Raw genomic sequence first — 20,794 nt, forward strand, 5'->3', positions numbered from 1 at the left:
ATCCATGGACAGGGCAGCCTGGGGGCCTACAGTCCACTGGGCCACAAAGAGTCGGACACGACCGAGTGACTATCACTTTTCCCTTCACATCTATGGATAAATGAAATAAAAATATATTTGAACATAAAAGCAGGGAAAACAATCTGCAAGAAGAGTGGAAGTAGATATCACTGTTCAAAACATCAACGCAGAATGACTCCATGAAGCTTTAGCTAAACAGCTTAATCAAGTTCCTCCTCATCCCTGGAAAGTCAGCATTCCAGACGGAACCTTTCATTCTATCCTGATCCATGACTCATCCTCCCACAAGAGTCTCCTAGCATCCTCTCCCCAAGGCTCTCTTCCCCCCAAGTCACTTCCCTTTCCTGAGGACGTGGTTTTCCCAGTTAGTGCAGCTGAGTGATACTCTTATTCCCGAGGTTTCAAACCGTTCTAGAAGCTTCTTTTTATAACTCAGGCTGTTGACAGTGCAAGAAAAGGGAGTGATGAAGAGCAGAGAGTTGGACACCGGCACACAGGACGAGGAGGCTAACATTTAAATTCCTTAACAGTGGCTGGAGCACGCTGGGCCACACAGCTGTGAGGCAGGGTTTTAAGAGATGTTTGTTCTCTTCACCTGACTACAAATATATGACATAGTTAATTAAAAAAAAAAAAAACACAAAAAACTATAAACTAGAAAAGCAAGATATGTCTTTGTAAAAACAAGCTCATCTATCAATATATAATAATTTTTGAAAATTGGACCTTTTTTATTGCTGGTTTGTTTTTCTGGAAAGCTGGACTTTGGGAACAGATTTAGTAAGTCTTGAAGTCTTAATGTGACCCTCTGAGATCACTGTCAGCACCCAGGTTCAGAAGAGCTGGTTGTGGCTCCTGATTCTGCCATTCACTAGAAGGTAATTTAATTTTAACTGTTTACTCTAACCCTTACTTTCCCAATTCAGTAAATGCAGATAACAGCAATTTCTAGAATCACTAGGAGAGTTTTTAAAAGTTACTAATTCCTAAGCTCTCCACCCCAAATCTACAGATTCAGAATCTCAGAGATGAAGACATCTGTGGAAGTCTTTTCTATAATCTCCCCAGTATCACCTGGAGACAGTGAGTTTGAGGACTTCAGCTGGAAAAGCTGAACCACCTCAGGGGGTTAGCAGACCCCCCCAGGCCCCACATGCTCTCTGGGCCTTGAGCACACAGCGCCTTCCTCCACCAGGAGCAGGAGCCCAGGGCTAGAGCGGGGAGCCTGCAGACAGCGGCCTGGAGCAGGGAGCCTGCAGACAGTGGCCTGGAGCGGGGAGTCCAGGGCTGGAGTGGACAGTCTGCCGACAGCGGCCTGGAGCAGGGAGCCTGCAGACAGCGGCCTGGAGTGAGGAACCCAGGGCTGGAGCGGACAGCCTGCAGACAGTGGCCTGGAGCAGGGAGCCCAGGGCTGGAGCGGACAGCCCAGGGCTGGAAGGGGAGCCTGCCTGCAGACAGCGGCCTGGAGAGCAGGCCTGCAGAGGCCCCCCATCATGCTGTGGGAGGAGGGGTCAGGCAGCAAGGGCGATGCGCCCCTGTTATGTCACAGAGGTCTGCAGACACTTTCCTCGTGGACATACTGTGAGGTGATGGGCCAAGGCAGACCTCCAGTCTTGCTGAGGCCAATCTCTCTTGACATTATTTCAGTGGGAAAAACGTACTGCAGTCTCTGAACAAAGAGCACATGATTGCATGCTGGGAGATGCCAACACACCAAACACAAGAACACAATCCAAAACGTCCAGCTCTGGCTTCTGGGTTGAGTTACTTTTGTCTTTCTTCTAGTATAACCATAGAAATACTCTGGATACCTTTTAAGTACTAAGTTTTCTTTGAATGAATACGTACATCAGCGTCCTTCAATGATTACTTTCCCATTATCAGAGATTAGGGGATGGAGAGCAATTCTTTAAAGAATCCCTTCAGATTCCTGGCAAGTTTTTAAACTGTTAGAAATATGTGCTAACAGTCAAAGACTAACATAGAAATTGGAACCAACTGATATCTAATGCAAAACAGCCCCAAATACTTAGTTCTGATCATGTGGTTAGGCATTAACTTATGCCTATGGCATTTCAGTCTTTATTCTGCCTGGTCAAACTGTTAAATTGCTTTTTATTTCCTCTGCTAACCCCCAGTCTGCACCTGTGTTGGCATACACTCTAAGTATCATCAGGACAACAATGTACGTCTACAAGGAGCTTCTGTTTCCAAAAGCCCTCACAAGCAGTACCTCACCGTCTCTCATACCAGACCTGAAGCGGGCGTATCCACCATCAGGCCCATTCCACACATGGCAGTGGAGTCGGCGGGCATGCAGCAGGGGTGCAGATGGTCCGGCTGCCCAGAGGCGAGAGGGGCAACAGGACGCCACGTGGCCGCAGCCAGTGGGGGCCAGCCTGCAGGGTCCACGGCTGTGAACCAGCCGGGGAAAGTGAAAGTTATTAGTCGCTCAGTCGCGTCTGACTCTCTGCGACCCCATGGGCTGTAGCCCTCCAGGTTCTGCTGTCCATGCGATTCTCCAGGCCAGAATACTGGAGTGGGCAGCCATCCCTTCTCCAGGGGATCTTCCCAACCCAGGGATCAAACAAACCCAGGTCCCCCACATTGTAGGCAGCTTCTTTCCTGTCTGAGCCACCAGGGAAGCCGAACTTGGTAGGCCGTGGGGTTTATTTTGGCCACACGGGTGGTGGCCGCGGCCTGGTGGATCCTGGTTGCCACACGCAGGCTCTTAGGCACAGCATGCAGGATCCAGTGCTCTGACCAGGGACTGAAGCCAGGCCCCCTGCACTGGGAGTGCAGAGTCTGAACCACTGGACCACAGGGAAAGTCCTGGCAATGGAATTTTTAAACACAAAAGTGATTAGGTCTGTATCACAGGAAGACAGCCAACAGCAGGAAAAATGAAAGGAACAGGTACCCATGACAAAGAGGTGATCTGGAAAACAAGCGAAAACTTTGGAGGGAAAAACCCTACACTCTTCACCCTACCTCTACCCTGTAGAGGGAAAAGCCTCTACAGAGTCAGCTGGTGCTGCTTCCAGAAAACCATCACAGAAAAGAGTCCCCAAGAAGTGAGGCTAAGGAACAGCGGCCACTGTGGACCCGAAAGCCCTCGGCGCCTTCTGCCACCCCACCCAGAGGGGGCGGCTGGGGGCTCTGAGGCTGGCATCTCCACTCTCTCCGTTCTCTCGAGCCCATGAGTCAATGACAGGTCACCTCAGGGAGGCTGCTCTTCTCGAGTGTGTTCTTTCCCTCGGTCAGAGGAGACCCACAAAGACCACAGCAAAATCCTAGAGAGAGCACTCTCAAGACGCACTTGTTCAACAAATGGTTACACAGCGCCTACGGGGTGCAGATTCTGCTCTCAGTGGGGGGACACAGCAAGGAATCAAAGGCAAGTGCAGGTCTCCCGGCTCCTCCCTTCTGAGCGGCACCTCCTGCCTTCCATGTGCTTGTAACTCTTCCCGAGGACTCTACCCCAGAAATCTGCTAGGTCTCCTGTTTGCTGACCTCCTTCAGATCTTCACTGCATCATCACCTTTTCTGCAATGCCTTCTCCAGCCGTCCTATTCAAACCACCTCCTGAAGGTGCTCCTCCCCCCTTTTTCCCCTTGAAAACAATGCTTATCACCATCTAACACGTGCTCTCTCAGTTTTGATCTTCATGTTTCTCGTCTGACGAGAATCTAAGCTCAGAAAGGCAGGGGCTCTTGTCTGCTTGGTCCATGGCTGTACCCCTTGGCGCCTTTAGTGATGACTGGCACATCGCAGGCGCGGAATAAACCCTGAGGTTCACTCATGTGAACGTCGGTGTCCCTGTGACATAGAGGCACACGCACAGGCCTCAAACATTCACTTGTATTCGCCATCACTCGTCATATGCATTCTCCTGCACACTCAGGCGTAAGTTCCCTACTGTGGACATCCAGCTTTAAAGCACTACATGTCCGAATCTGTATGTACTGATCCTTCCTTTATTTGATACGCTTCAGTTCTTTATTCTTAAGCTAAACATTTTTTCCCTCTTACGCTGCCTTTGAGCATGAACATGCTCTTCTTTTCACACTCAGGTTATTTATTTCCCACAGAATCCATAACCACTTACTATTTCCAGCTGTGTGCCAATGCACAATATCAAAACAGCTCCACAAAACATGAAAATGTCAAACCTCTCATCTTTTTTTTTTTTTCCCAAATGCAATCTGACTCTAAAGTTAGGCATATAGGTAAACCCAAGCACTCTGAGTTAACATTCCGCACCTAGCAAAATCTTCCCGTGTAACTTCCTCTAACATATCTTTATACCTCTCTGTCATAGCTGGTTTCTCAATGCTAAGTTTTAGCATATTTTAGGATTTTTTATATTTTTAGGAGAACAGATACAAATGTACAAAGGCTCTGGTACAGAACTAATTAAACACTGTGCTTTCTGTCTCTCTAACTCCTGAGAACACTGGCTGATAGGCAGAAACAAACGGCAAGCGCCAGTAGAGCTGATCTTCAGGCCTTCTACCGACTGGTTATGTGACCTCAGGCCAGCTTCAGCTCCTCTGTCTGTAAACAGAAGCTGATTCTTCCCGATGTGCTCACCACACAGGACTTTTATGAGAATAAACTAAGTCTAAGGACACACTGGAAAAGACTCTGATGCTGGGAAAGGTTGGGGGCGGGAGGAGAAGGGGACGACCGAGAATGAGATGGCTGGATGGCATCACCAACTCTGTGGACATGAGTTTGAGTGAACTCCGGGAGTTGGTGATGGACAGGGAGGCCTGGCGTGCTGTGATTCATGGAGTTGCAAAGAGTCGGACACGACTGAGCGACTGAACTGAACTGAACTGAAGGACACTCTCTAAACCGCACAGCAACAGTCAGACAAAAGGTATAATGATGCTGCCTGAAGGTGAAGTGCTCTTGAGCATTCCCTGAAGCAGAGTAACACTCACAGTTTTCTTATTCCCACCCCCTTACAACAAGTATAATACAAAAAGTCAGTTTTTCATAGATATGCTTGGGGATATACCTTCGACTGTATTGTCCTCAGATTAACCAGATGAATGTCACAGGGCAAAGGTGACATTAAGGGAGAGAATCCAGCTAGCAGCTGAAGGGTGGGCACGGGGACCTTTTCCGTCATTGGGAAGACAGGGTGATTCAGGAAAGAAGACGTCATGTGGCTGAGCAGGGAAGGGTAACTGACTGCCTTCTGGCCTTCTTCCTGTCAAGAAAACACAAGAATGTGTAACAGTTAGACATCCACGATTCTCACAGTATTAACTGAATCAGCAGACAGGGTTCAGACGGGGAGGAAATATAAAATATATTAATACTTTGGTTTCACTATATTTCATAAATAAGTCTGAGACAATGCACAGTAGATTACCAATTTCAGTTCTGAGCAATAGAAGAAAAACAGTGTCTACTTAACATTAACTTCCATGTTGAGAAACATCCCCTCACCACTGCTTTAAAACTAAAAGTCTCGAGAACATTTTCCACAAACATTCTAGGACACAGAATTACTTTAAATGAAGATTCTTTCTCAACCTACCATAAAGCTCTCAAAGTGGACAGATTAGGATGGTCATATATCTTGTACATCATCAAAGGTTGTCTCTTTTCCCTCAGGTTTTATCTATCATATTCTCATGGTTTCATCTGTACATTTGACTAGACTGTGAAGTTATGTACCAATCCAAAATTATGTTCCATAAGTTCTATATATAGAACTTCATATGAAAATTCTTTATATATATATTCTATACATAAAATATATAGTTATGTTCTACCCAATGATAGGATTATTTTAGAAAATCAAAATAAATAAGGCTTTAAAATAACACAGGTAGCATATCTATATAATCTATTTTCTTTAAATTTGGTAAAATCATTGCCAGATGTTTCGCTTTACTTTATTCCAAAAGCTGGAACTACTACATCTGTTACAGAATAGTTATCACACATTTACATGGTATACAATTATTCAGTGTAATTTTCAAATACTATGGTGTGTGGTTACAGATAAGCATTTCAGCACGTTCAAACATTGAGTAAATCTACCAGGACTGGGGAACATACATATGGTAGATGACACACAAAATTAATTAAATCAGTGACTAAGGAGAATCTTAACCAATAATGCCTAAGGTGTAAAGGCAGACCCAGAAAAGCACTAAGAAGAAAAAGTAATTTATGTAGAAAGGCCTTGTGATCATCAACAACACTTGGGGATATTTCCATTTTGTATCGTATTTTTGGAAATGACTATTTCACTGATACCTTCTGATTTTGCGTATTTTTTAATAGATGGCTCAAATAAAAGGTTTGACAACTTATCTGTGTGAAAAGACAAGATTTATAGAAGATAGCTTGACATTCAGAATGTCAGAGTATCACTGACCAGAGGGTGTTACCAAAGGGTGGGGAGCACCTTGCCAGCAGCGAGCTGTAGAAGTCATTACAATTCAGTCTACGAGCAGAGAAAAGGAAGGAAGGCAGCAGAGGGGCAGCACAATATTGAGATGCTGACAAAACACAGGCAAAAGATTAAGCTAAAAAGGTATCCACTCCACACTCTTTTTAAGGAAAGATTAAATACAGCATATAAAATAATATTCTCAACAACACCGAAATTTAATGCAGCTTGCAGCGACATGAAGAGAGAGGGAACATTTTCAACCAGAAGCTTTAAATGGACTCCGAGATCAAAGGACTTCATAAGCTAGGTCAGGACTGCTGACAAAATCACTTCTGAGTAATGACAGATAAAAGCGTCTTACAGAAAGGAAAACACCTGCTTTATCAGATTCCAGAGGCATTAAATCCCTTCTAGGTCAAGACACGTTCAGAAAAAGCTCTCTGGTTTTGTTCAATGCTCTTGGAGGAATCCTTGGACACTTCAGTGAGATGGTCGGGTACTAACTGACAGATTATCTATACCTTAGAAGTGATAATGTGCAAATCTAGTCCTCCTTCAAACCCAAATCAGTTCTCCTGACCTTCAGTGTCTCCCCCAGACTGACCAGACATCAGAATGGCTTGGGAAACTTTTGTAAAACCTAGATCCTTGGACCTGAACCAAAATCTACTGAATCAGAATTCTAAGGAGAGGGGCCTGGGAAGGTAACGTTCAAAGCCCCCAGGTGACTGTCACAGTCAGTCCCACGTTGCTCCACTGACCTGTATGATCAGGAACTGCCACCTCAGCAACCCCCCAACCTTTCAGAGGAAACAAGAGCTCACTGTGGAATTAAAAGGATAAGCCTTACCGTTTAACTAGTTGAGGATTAAAAAAAAAAAGATGCAGACTCAGAAGCATGTTAAGGAAAAGTCTTGTCAAATAATACACTATCGTGAATGTAAGTACTTTGGGCATTCAAGAACTGTGCTATTTATGTTCTCCTAAGCAAGAAAGGAAGAGAAGTTTATGTAAGAGCTGTGGTTCAGTGCCAGAAGAGCTCCGTGAACACAAACACTTCTGGACACTGGCCAGGCCGGGTAAGACAAAGATTCAGCAAAACACCATGATTCACACACCTTCTTAACAGCTTTATAGCAATAAGGGGCTCAACAATATATTTAACTGTAAAACTATCATTGTTTTGACTAACCTCCTAGAAAGGTAATCTTTTAAACATAACCTTGAAGATAAACTCAAAATTTATAAAATATATTTGCTATAGGAAATTTTACATGTTTGTCTAAGCTATAAACCAGTGTTACCAGACATGATATACTACTACTACAAACACTATTTGGTTTCTTGTAGGTTGGGAGGCTTCAGACTATATATGTCTGGCTTTTTCTCTCTGCAGCCTACCTGAGATCAAAGAGAATTTCTAGCACATTCTGATGCAAACCACATTACATTGAGATCTTCTCCACTGGGTGTAAGCCTATATTTCATAAGTCAGAACTTTTTGCCAGACTCCTTGGTGTCCCTCATTAAGCCCACTTGAGTTATCTGCTGCCTAAACATCAAATGATGAAAGTGAAAGAGGAGAGTGAAAAAGCTGGCTTAAAGCTCAACATTCAGAAAACTAAGATCATGGCATTCGGTTCCATCATTTCATGGCAAATAGATGAGGAAACAGTGGAAACCGTGGCTGACTTTATCTTTCTGGGCTCCAAAATCACTGCAGATGGTGATTGCAGTCATGAAACTCCTTGGAAGGAAAGCTATGACCAAACTAGACAGCATATTAAAAAGCAGAGACATTACTTTGTCCACAAAGGTCCATCTAGTCAGGGCTACCATTTTTTTAGTGGTCATGTACGGATGTGACTGTTGGACTATAAAGAAAGCTGAGCGCAGAAGAATTGATGATTCTGAACTGTGATGTTGGAGAAGACTCTTGAGAGTCCCTTTGACTGCAAGGAGATCCAACCAGTCCATCCTAAAGGAGATCAATCCTGGGTGTTCATTCTAAGGACTGATGAAACTCTAATACTTTGGCCACCTGATGCGAAGAGCTGACTCATCGGAAAAGACCCTGATGCTGGAAAAGACTGAAGGCAGGAGGAGAAGGGGACGACAGAGGATGAGATGGTTGGATGGCATCACGGACTCAACGGACATGGGTTTGGGTGAACTCCGGGAGTTGGTGATGGACAGGGAGGCCTGGTGTGCTGCGGTTCATGGGGTTGCAAAGAGTCAGACACGACTGAGCGACTGAACTGAACTGAAACATCAAAGCTTTCCATTTCATCTACATAAAAACCTGCGAAATTATTAAGAAAGAGATCATTCTTTTTAGTCGCCCTTGTTTATTCAGAATGACCTGACATGATGAGAACCAGATAAATGTTGATGATTAATTTGTTAATTACTATATTAATAAGCAAGGCAATATAAATGAATGAGAGAAGATTACTGTAGGAGAAAGAATGGGGTAAAAGACAAAGAGGGCAAAGGAGAGAGAAAGAATGAAAATACACAGTGCAGCGCTGAGGTCCAGCAACGTACGGGCCCAGTTACCCTGTGAGACACAGCAAACACCCTCTGCCAGCAACACAAGAGAAGACTCTACACATGGACATCACCAGATGGTCGACACCGAAATCAGACTGATCATATGATTGTATACTCTGTAGTCGAAGATGGAGAAGCTCTATACAGTCAGCAAAAACAAGACCAGAAGCTGACTGTGACTCAGATCATGAACTCCTTATTGCCAAATTCTGACTGAAATTGAAGAAAATAGGGAAAACTACTAGACCATTCACATATTACCTAAATCAAATCCCTAACGATTATACAGTGGAAATGAAAACAGATTCAAAGGATCAGATCTGATAGAGTGCCTGAAGAACTATGGATGGAGGTTCATGACATTGCACAGGAGGCAGGGATCAAGACCATCCCCAAGAAAAATGCAAAAAGGCAAAATGGTTGTCTGAGGAGGACTTACATATGGCTGAGAAAAGAAGAGAAGTGAAAGGCAAAGGAGAAAAGGAAAGATATACCCATCTGAATGCAGAGTTCCAAAGAACAGCAAGGAGAGATAAGAAAGCCTTCCTCAGTGATCAGTGCAAAGAAATAGAGGAAAACAATAGAATGGGAAAGACTAGAGATCTCTTCAAGAAAATTAGAGATACCAAGGGAACATTTCATGCAAAGATGGGCTTGATAAAGGACAGAAGTAGAAGATATTCAGAAGAGGTGGCAAGAATACACAGAGGAACTGTACAAAAAAGAACTTCACAACCCAGATAATCACGATGGTGTGATCACTCACCTAGAGCCAGACATCCTGGAATGTGAAGTCAAGTAGGCCTTAGGAAGCATCACTTGAAACAAAACTAGTGGAGGTGATGGAATTCCAGTGAGCTATTTCAAATCCTAAAAGATGATGCTGTGAAAGTGATGCACTCAATATGCCAGCAAATTTGGAGAACTCAGCAGTGGCCACAGGACTGGAAAAGGTCAGTCTTCATTCCAATCCCAAAGAAAGGCAATGCCAAAGAAAGCTCAAACTACTGCATAATTGCGCTCATGTCACACGCTAGTAAAGTCATGCTCAAAATTCTCCAAGCCAGGCTTCAACAGTACGTGAACCATGAACTTCCAGATGTTCAAACTAGATTTAGAAAAGGCAGAGGAACCAGAGATCAAATTGCCAACATCCGCTGGATCATGGAAAAAGCAAGAGAGTTCCACAAAAACATATATTTCTGGTTTATTGACTATGCCAAAGCCTTTGACTGTGTGGATAACAGTAAACTGTGGAAAATTCTTCAAGAGATGGGAATACCACACCACCTGACCTGCCTCCTGAGAAACCTGTATGCAGGTCAGGAAGCAACAGTTAGAACTGGACATGGAACAACAGACTGGTTCCAAATAGGAAAAGGAGTACGTCAAGGCTGTATATTGTTACCCTGCTTATTTAACTTATATGCAGAGTACATCATGAGGAACGCTGGGCTGGATGAAGCACAAGCTGGAATCAAGATTGCTGGGAGAAATATCAATAACCTCAGATATGCAGATGACACCACCCTTATGGCAGAAAGTGAAGAGGAGGAACTAAAGAGCCTCTTGATGAAAGTGAAGGAGGAGAGTGAAAAGGTTGGCCTAAAGCTAAACATTCAGAAAACTAAGATCATGGCATCCGGTCCCATCACTTCATGGCAAATAGACGGGGAAACAGTGGAAACAGTGTCAGACTTTATTTTCTTGGGCTCCAAAATCACTGCGGATGGTGACTGCAGTGATTAAAGGATGTTTGCTCTTTGAAAGGGAAACTAAGACAAATCTAGACAGCATATTAAAAAGCAGAGATATTACTTTCCCGACAAGGTTCATTCATCTAGTCAAAGCTATGGTTTTTCGAGGGGTCATGTATGCATGTGAGAGTTGGACTATAAAGAAAGCTGAGTGCCGTAGAATTGATGCTTTTGAACTGCGGTGTTGGAAAAGACTCTTGAGAGGTCTATGGACTGCAAGGAGATCAAACCAGTCTGTCCGAAAGGAAATCAGTCCCGAATATTCATTGGAAGGACTGATGCTGAAGCTGAAACTCCAATACTTTGGCCAACTGATATGAAGAACTGACTCACTGGAAAAGACCCTGATGCTGGGAAAGATTGAAGGCGGGAGGAGAAGGGTATGGCATAGGATGAGATGGTGGGATGGTATCACCGACTTGAAAGATATGAGTTTGAGCAAGCTCCAGGCGCTGGTGATGGACAGGGAAGCCTAGCGTGCTGTAGTCTATAGGGTCACAAAGAGTCAGACAAGGCTGAGCAACTGAACTGACTGACCCTATTAGACATGTTCTGGCAGTTCCACGTTGTATTAAAACAGTGTGTGTGTTTCAGTCCTCTCAAGAAAAAAAAAATCCAAGAGATTTCATATTTAAAATCATCAAAATGACTACAGTAACAAAAACTTATCCAAACAGATAACTTTTTTTTTTTACCCCAAGCACTGGGAAATTAGGTCACACTGGGCCCTCCACTCTCAAGTGGAAACGACCATCTGCGGCTGCGCTGCGGCTTCGATGGGGCCAGGCAGCCATCCTCATGTTCAGCAGACCCTCTGGTCACCTGATGTAAGCATTTCCGTTAAACTTGAGCAACCTCCTTCTTGCTATCACTTCCCTGAGCCCATTCAGCATTTGTGATTTTCATCTGAGAGTTCCAAAATTCCTCTCCTATATGTAAAGAACTGGTATCCAGAAGCAAAATGACTCAATTGTAACACAGAAATACCTCCAGTGCAATGATTGCTAGTTCCATGTCCCCTTTACTATTATTCTGAAAGTCGCCAGCAGGAAGGGGGCAGGAAGTAAGGGACGCAGAAATAAATCGTACAGAGTCAGCGGTAACGAGACAGTCTCTATCTTGCTCTTCCGCTGAGCCCTGCGTGCCGTTACTGTGAAGGCCTCACAGTCAGCCCTCCGCTGCGCATCTACACCTCTCCCAGTGACGCTGACCATTCCAAGCTTCTCCCTGCCTCGCAAGGACTCGCCAACAGGATGCTGCCATCCAGTCATCCAGGATTATCACCACGAGGCTCCAGCAGGTTCAAAGCTTCCCACTAAAAAGCCTTCCTTTCCAGGGAATGTCTCTCCATGTCAATTTCTACCATCGACATGTTAGTCACTAGTCTGGCTGAAAATAAAAACACTTTCTAGAAAATTCAAGTTACATGATATGTAACATTTCTTAATCAAATGTCATTTTAATTAATTTCAGTAGAAATTAAAATGTATCTTCTCTTCTCTGGTTCATTTTTTTTTTTAAAGAAACTATTGACTTACACCCAAGAATGTATAGTTGAGCAAAAAAATAATTTAACCAAGACAGGATTATAAAAAGTTTGAATCAAACTGAAATCAATCACTATGCAAAGAGTTCTGAATGAGAATAAACAAATTATTTAACTTCTAAGTGAAAGCTTTATAGATCTGACATAAAAAAATTCTTATTGCTATAGTTAACAGAAGTTTTGTAAATTAGTATCTGTGGAGAGAAAAATCATCAAAGCCAGAAACATTTCAGGAGAAGCAAAAGACAGTAGCCGCCAGCATCCAGACGATGGTTTTCATATGCTGTTTTAGTCCTAAAACTAAGCCATCTTGTCAGTGATTGATTCAAACCATGAGTCCCAAGTACTGGTATAAATCTTGACATCTAAAATGGATATTAAAACCTATTTCCTAAAAGATTCTAAATACAGAGAGAATTCTTTACCTTAATTAGCTGCTGCCATTTCATTAAATCAACCAGTATTTTATTTATAAAATGCCGACCGCAGGCAAGGAGGCCCTGCAGGGCACACGCAGACAGAGCAGACGCGTCCCTGGACGCACACGGTGACAGGCAGCGGGCAGTGCCTGCGGCAAGCACAGCGGGTGGCGTGCTCTCCCAGCTCAGGCCCTGCAGCACCAGTGTGCTCGTGCAGGCAACACACGCTGGGCGTCTGCTGTGCTAGGAGCCAGCCTAAAGCAGACAGAGGTGCAGCCCTTACGCCCACAGGAGAAGGACAGTGACCACAGTCACACACACACGGAGGAAACGTGCATGGTTCTGAGGGCGGTTCGAATATGGTCAAGTCAAAGGAGCTGCCGACGTAGACTCAGATCTGAACGACTCATGACAAAGAATCGCTGGGCAGAGAGACTGAAAGGCATGTGCAAAGGTTCGGGGAGGGCCGGGTGCACGGGAAGCGCCGAGGACTGAAGGAAGCCAGCTGGCCCAGGGCAGAAACAGGGAGACCACACACCAACAGAGGAGAAGGTGGGACAGGCAGGGCCCCGAGCATGGGGTTCCGTGGCCACAGTCAGGACCAACGAGAAGGCAGAGGCGGGAAGCAGGGCACAGTGAGGACAGGCTCCGTTTCCAAAACCAAAGCTATTGCTCAGTGGGTTCAGACAGATAGGGCGGAAAGAAGACAGAGTGGATGTGGATAGCCTACCTCCAGAAAACACACGATGCTAGTTAAAGTTGTCAAAGTAATCAAGTTTGTAGATCGGAAATATTTAGGCAGCTGCTGCTGCTAAGTCACTTCAGCGATACAGCCTAAATGAAGGTGAAGACTGCTGTGAGAAAAAGCAGTGGGGGAGAACGTCCACCAGGGACGATCCGCAGGGGTCTGGGCTGCATGGAAAGCAGTGCTCATTATCAAGAGAGGGGACACTTGGAAGGGGGCGATCAGGACCATGGTTCAAGTGTGTCAGGCTTGAGATGCCCTTAGAAATGCAGAAAGAAAGGCCAGGAAGCAACCAGATGGGTGGGTCTCAAGGCAGAGGTGAAACTGAAGCTGAGGGCTTGTACCTGTCAGCTCCCGCTGATGTGGAGGAATAACATACAAAGCGAGGAGAGGGAAAGGCCTGGGGCTGAGCCTTGAGGGCTCTAATATTTAAAGCTGAATAAAGAGTTATCTGAGAGACAGAGCAAGAACCGTCCCAGAGGCAGGAGGAAAACCAAGTAGGCAGGGCCCACGGGAGCCCGGGCTCGGCAGCGTTTCAGGACCCGACGAGGGTCAGTGTCAGATGCTGCTGTGGGAGGAGGTAAGGTGACGACCCGAAACACCCACTAGGGCGAGCGGCCCCGGAGCCGAAGCCTGCCCGGAGCACGGCAGCGCAGGGGAGTGAGGGCACCACGCAGCCCGGCCTCAGCGCGGAGGAGGCGGTGCAGGGAGACGCGGGCGAGAGGCTGCGCCTCAGCTGTGTGTGGGCTTGTGTTCCACAGAAGGATGCGAACGGTGCTTACAAGCCAACAGGAAGGCTGGAGCGACGGGGACGCAGGGAGGTGACTTCCCCAGGGTCCTGGGGAGGGCGGAGGACCGGCCGCGGAGGAGTGCGGGCCAGCACAGCGAGAGGGAGGCGGGAGCAGGCGCCCGGGCCCAGGCCAGGGGCCCTAGAGCGCGCTCCCGCTGCAAGGCGGACAGGAGGCCACCGGCCGCAGGGAGGGAAGAGCTCCGACGGGCGGTGCAGGGAGCCGGAGGGCAGAGCAAGAGGAAGGAGGGCCGCCTCGGGCCCTGAGGTGGGGGCCTGCGGGCTGCGCGGGTCTGCGGGGGCTGCCGTTGCCTTCTGAAGGAGCACACTGTCAGGTGAGTTCATGTCCCACCGAGTCTTTGCCTGGCTCTCTGCACAGAGTGCTGGGTTTTTGCTTTGAGAAATGAAAACTGAACAAGAAACCAGACAAGTAAGCCCACTTTCAGCAGGTGAGTCTAAGGCTAGCATGAGTGCATGAAAGTTTCAGATACACTTTACTGATCAAACTGACTGTCCTAGGCATGCCACTAAGCTCTACTCTTTAAACCGAACTCTTGTTTCTCTCAAAGTAATTTCAGGAAATTTCATCCAAACTGATTGCTTAACATTATTTTATATCTACATAATAAGCAAAATAAAAAATATAAATGCCTAAATAGAAATCTTACATGATACATATAACTGAAGTTATCTTTCCTGTCAATATAGGCTAATATAAAGACATTTCAATATCGGAAAATGCAAAAAATAAAAAAGTATAAAGTCACATTTTTGGATGGCAAAGAACAGTCAACATTGGAACATGAGAGCTTCTTTCCTACCATATCCACGACACTTCTTTTTTCTAGTAGTATTCGAAATAAATTAGCTGTAATCTTGTTGTCATGGACGCCTTGCTCAAGGCCACGATTATCATCTTGCATGAGTCTTCGATCCATGATAACTTCAATCTGACCTAGCAGATAGGGAAACAAACAGGCCAGGGTTATTCACTGAGAATCTCACAAATATAAAGCAGAGTCTAGATTTACACTTCTCCTCCAGTCAGGGAAGCCACGGGGTTCCTTTCGATAATAGCTCAGAGCATTTAGTATAAATTCACAAAACAGGATATATTTCTCCTTGTCTTCATCAGCATTTTGTAAAATCTAATAAGAAATTTACATGGGACAAAAGAGATCAAAATGAAAGTAAAACTTAAAAATATTGATTGAAACAGTAAAGTCCTCCAAAATTTTTAGAGACAGCATTTGGAATTTAAAAATGTTTATGAGGTTCATTCGGAGAAGGCAATGGCAAGCCACTCCAGTACTCTTGCCTAGTAAATCCCATGGATGGAGGAGCCTGGTAGGCTGCAGTCCGTGGGGTCGCTAGGGGTCGGACACGACTGAGCGACTTCACTTTCACTTTTCACTTTCCACTTTCACACATTGGAGAAGGAAATGGCAACCCACTCCAGTGTTCTTGCCTGGAGAATCCCAGGGACGGGGGAGCCTGGTGGGCTTCTGTCTATGAGGTCACACAGAGTCGGACACGACTGAAGTGACTTAGCAGCAGCAGCAGCATGAGGTTCATTAAGAAATATATATATCACACATGGAGTAATAAGAAAAATACGGAAGGACAGATCTAAAAAGGATCTGAAGTAACATTTTAGGTTACTTGATGTGTGGAGATTCTCTGAAGCCCGAGGATTTGGGGAGACCCACTGTGCAACCCCTTCCCTCTCTGATATTGTATTAGTGATTTCCCAGCTGTCTTTTCTTCTTTAGCTCAAAAAGTTGTTATATTTGGTTCCTTTATTTGCTATGCAGTAATTCTACAACTCCTCTCAGTTCAGTTCAGTCGCTCAGTCGTGTCCGACTCTTTGCAACCCCATGAATCGCAGCATGCCAGGCCTCCCTGTCCATCACCAACTCCCAGAGTCTATTCAGACTCATGTCCATCGTTTAAGCTATAACCCTAATAGTTAGGTTATGAAATTATAAACTAAAAGAAAATCACCAGAGACATATTTATATGTCTAAGATTATACCAAAAAACCCCATTAAAATTATACTACTTAAATATATTGGAGAAGGAAATGGCAACACAATCCATTGTTCTTGCCTGGAGAACTCAATGAGCAGAGGAGCCTGGTGGGCTACAGTCCATGGGGTCACAAAGAGTTGGACACGACTGAGTGACACACACACTTAAATATGTATGTTCACCTGCTGCTGCTGCTGCTGCTAAGTCACTTCAGTCGTGTCCGACTCTGTGTGACCCCATAGACGGAAGCCCACCAGGCTCCCCCGTCCCTGGGATTCTCCAGGCAAGAACACTGGAGTGGGTTGCCATTTCCTTCTCCAATGTGTGAAAGTGAAAAGTGAAAGTGAAGTCACTCGGTCATGTCTGACTCGTAGCGACCCCACGGACTGCAGCCTACCAGGCTCCTCCATCCATGGGATTTTCCAGGCAAGAGTACTGGAGTGGCCTGCCATTGCCTTCTCCGACCCATCCATTAATATTCGCTACTGCATTGAGCAGTCACTGGGAGTGGCAGGAAACTTCATAAAATGTTTTAGTGACTGTTATGCTCACATAGTCAAACCGACTCTGGCTTCTCTCTTTCCGGTCTGGGTAACCAGCACATAAAGTTCTCACTGAGGGTTAGCGTTTTCGCTGCTCCTTTCCCCATATTTTGTAAGACAGTCGTCTAGCGCGTGCTCCCCAGGCCCTGGGGCTGACTGTCCCCATGCTCGTCTAGAGTTCTGTCACTTCACATCCAGAGGAGTCCATCAGTCTCTCGGTCCTTTCTCAGTGTTCTCCCCGACGTCAGATGTGAGCCCGCACACCATGTGACGCACAGTAAGCTCCTCGCCTATACTCAGACTGCTTTCATGTCTGCAGTTATGCAGACTCTACAGTGTCTGGGTATCTACAGCAGGGTCTTTATCAGAGACCTGAGACAACACTGTTAGATTTATGGCTGCCTGAGTCCTAAGGTCTAGTCCCCTATTTAGAGCCCAAATTGGAGAATTTAAGGCTGGGTTTAAAAATGGGTAGCTCAGGAGTCGTACCTGACACCAACAGGTTTTACATTCTGATTATTAAAAAATTATGTCAACATTTACAGAATGGGCGACTTCTTGTAAAATTCCAGATGGGCTTTTTGTGAAAAACGGAAGAAGGTGACAACACTGGGCTCGTTCCCCACGGCAACAAGGTCTGTACACTGGGGTGTGTGCTCTGCAGTTCACTCAAATCTCAGCACTCCCTACTGGATCCCCAAGGGGAGGCCATTTTTATTTTTATAACTGCATTCATGTCTTCATGACATGATCTCATGATTTTGTATAATGAAGGCCACAAAGAAAAATGGTAAACAGTAAAGTTTTCTGTGTATAGAAGTACAGAATGTATGCATATGCCCAACATGAAATGAATATGCCAGGCAACTACACTCATTTATTGCCTGCCCAGCTCTATAACACACTTGTCTTTAGCAACTCTTAGTATGTAAGCAAAGAGGAGCACCTGACATGCACATAATTAAACACAGGTGTTATGAAGGACAAGTCTGCCAACAGGAAGCCTCACAGAAACGCTCCGCGTCTACTATCCCCTGCCCATCTCAGGCTGCGTGGACTCTGGAAATTGCCGCATCGGCGTCATCTGCACTCCCTTTCTCCTTTCAGGCACAGCAGCTCAGGAGGGTGTGGTTCAGAAAAGGATCTCAGTTTGAGCTGTCACTTTCCCCTTCTGCAACCCTGGCTAATCCTTAATATCCAAACTTCAAATTATCTAAGTTTAGTCAGAGTCTGCATCTCCGTATCCATCCAGTCACAACAATGACAGAATTCTGCAAACAGTGGGCTATCGGGAAAAGTAAATTATCTTTAAAAATCACCAGTTTTGTGAACTTTTGGGTCTGTTTTCATCTGAAGATTGAGGAAATTTATTATTTTATGTCAGTCTCACAAAGCTCAAAATTAACAATCTGGTTCTCAAAAGAAAAAAGCTTGTGACTGAGGAATATAACTAACACGTGACTAAGAGAAAGATTATACACTGGGAAGTGAAACTAGTAAGAGCCAAAAAGAATCTACAGAATACACACCACTTTTCAAACTCGAAACACCTAAAGACTGAGCAGAGAGCAGAGTCAAGCGGTGCTCGGCATCCTGGATATATGCCATTGTAGTCATGGGATAGACGTTTGCTTGAAGAGGCAATTTGCTCATTGTCACTCTAGGTTGAATCTGCAAGACCAAACAATTATCGTTAAGAAAAAAAGAAAATTCAGTGATATTTACAAATATACTTAAAAACATTACATTGACTACAGATGGCTTTTTTCCCAAACAGAAAATGGTACAGCACCTTTCTTGTCCAACAGAACAGCTACCTTAGAAATTAAAACATTCTTCAAGATGAAGAAAAATCATGAGCATCTTAGAAAATTTTTAAGTGAGAAAGGTAGAACTTATCTAGATTTTTTAAAATAAGCATTACTATTTAAATTCAGAATAAAAATGCTTAACAAAAGTCTTCTAGCTCTCCATATTTGCATAAAACAAGTTATAAAGGTATTAAGCATTCACTTCTCATCTAAATCTAACATATTGTTTTTGTAATGAATGCAAAGCATAATAGCTCCCTATCCCCTTTCAAGAAATATCTCTCATAATTCTCGAATTGGTTTTAATAAATACCACACATCTCACCACCATATCCGCTAACATACTATGCTGTAATAATCAAATGCATTTTCATATTTAAAAACTATTCAATGCTTACTCTTCTTGTTTAGTTTCAATGTAGACAGTTCCAAATTCCAATTTTTCTTGGTTTAGTATCTGAATGCATGAAATACAACTCTACCTTTAGTTTTTGAGAGACTGATAATGAACTAAGCTGGTTGGGTCAAGGAGACTCACTCAAACCTCAGGAAGAGAGGTCAAACAGAGATTCTGTTATCAGAAATCTTACTCACACCATATAAAAATGTCATGTCTTCTTTTAAACTCATGAAACTTTAACATGGAACTCAGAATAGGAGAAGGACAATGTAAGCATAATAGCTAACATGTACTGAGTGCCCATTAACACGGGGCACAGTCTTGGGTATGTCACAAATAAGATCTTTAATCTTCACAACAACCCTGCAGTAGGTCACTCAATTTACTGGTTCTCAATAGTGTCCCCCACATTGATGTTCACTCAGAACCTGTGAATGTGATTTTATTTTGAAATGTGGCCTCTGCAGATATAACCAAGTTAGACTGGATTGGGGTGGATGATAATCTAAGGGTGGTATCCTTACAAGAAACGGGGGACTTGTACATACAGACATGCAGAGACACGAGGAGACCACGTGAGAGCAGAGGCAGGAACCACACTGATGTGTGTGCAATGCACGGAGTGTCAAGGACTGCCAGCACCCACCCGAAGCCAAAAGAGGCAAGGTCACCCTTGCCTAGAGTTGACCGAGGGAGGGGGGCCCTGGCTACACCTTCACTTGGCTCCTAAAGTCCACAACTGTGAGGGAATCCATTTTTGTTGTTTTAAGTCACCCAGTTTGTGGCAGTTTATATCACAGCCCTAGGAAATTAACAAGCTGGTAGGGGAAAAAAAAACAAACCTGTAAAATGTTTTTTAAAAAGGAAGGAAGGAAAGTTAGCTAGCAAGAAATCACCAATCCTGATCTTTCTACTCCAATTAAGTTTATACTTAAAAAAAAAAGACATCTAAAACTGTCACAACTGTGTAGCTGTTACCCTCCCCATTTGTAGGTCTAGATTTCTAGTTTGGCCCAAGTAACTATTCTCTTCAAAGCATAAGAAATGGCCTATTCTAAAAAAGAAGCAACATTTAGCTTAGAGTCTTAAAAATACTATTTTCCTATTTATTAATGTGCTCTATCTTTGTAAAGAAAATTCACATTTTCATTTTTACTGTTTTTTCATTCATGTATACACCCACATATACAAATTATTGCTTCTGTAGGACTTAGAAAAGCCCTTCTTTTGTACACAAGGAAAATGAATCACCATAAAGCCGGGGCTTCATCTGAAAGCCAAACAGCTGTAGCAGAATTAACATGTTAATTTAAAATGCATGCTGCAATTTTTATGCTTTGCAAAGGTTTAAATTTAACTTTTGCAGGAAACTGTACAAGAGAAAATTATCACAATCCTTTCCACTCATCCCAGTTGAAAATCAGAGTAACAGCATTTGTGAAACTATTTCTATTCGTAGTCAGAAATTTCTAAAATGCTAGTATCTCAGAGACATGCTCATGTTTTTAGTATTATTTCAAATACATGTTGTTACACACATATACTCTGCATATAGATTTAGGTAGCAATCAAAAGAGCTCTAGTAAATTAGAGAAATGGAAATTTGAAAAAAATTCTACGAATCAATTTTCCTATTACTATTTCAAACTATTTCACAAAAACTTTGCTTAAATACAGCTATTCACATTTCGAAACAGAGAGATGTTTTATTTGTATGTCTGTGTCTATGCACACATGTGTGCGTGTGTATAAATGTACACA

General features: G+C 44.0%; 1 protein-coding gene across 2 annotated transcripts in view; it reads right to left on the reverse strand.

Annotated features, from left to right (window-relative positions):
- The window catches only part of MAN2A1 (mannosidase alpha class 2A member 1), a 205,422-nt gene that overhangs the window by 10,240 nt on the left and 174,388 nt on the right, over positions 1–20,794 (reverse strand). For both annotated transcript variants that reach the window (XM_055430247.2, XM_088838425.1), the window contains exons 18-20: positions 18,352–18,493; positions 15,071–15,204; positions 5,048–5,242 (exon numbers count right to left, since the gene is read on the reverse strand). In XM_055430247.2, the coding sequence (XP_055286222.2) occupies positions 5,048–5,242; positions 15,071–15,204; positions 18,352–18,493 (471 nt within the window). The remainder of the gene's footprint in view (positions 1–5,047; positions 5,243–15,070; positions 15,205–18,351; positions 18,494–20,794) is intronic.

This window comes from Moschus berezovskii, chromosome 8 (genome assembly GCF_049115385.1).
Source record: "Moschus berezovskii isolate FMDL1 chromosome 8, NW_MosBer_1.0, whole genome shotgun sequence".
NCBI classification, from domain to species: Eukaryota; Metazoa; Chordata; class Mammalia; order Artiodactyla; family Moschidae; genus Moschus; species Moschus berezovskii.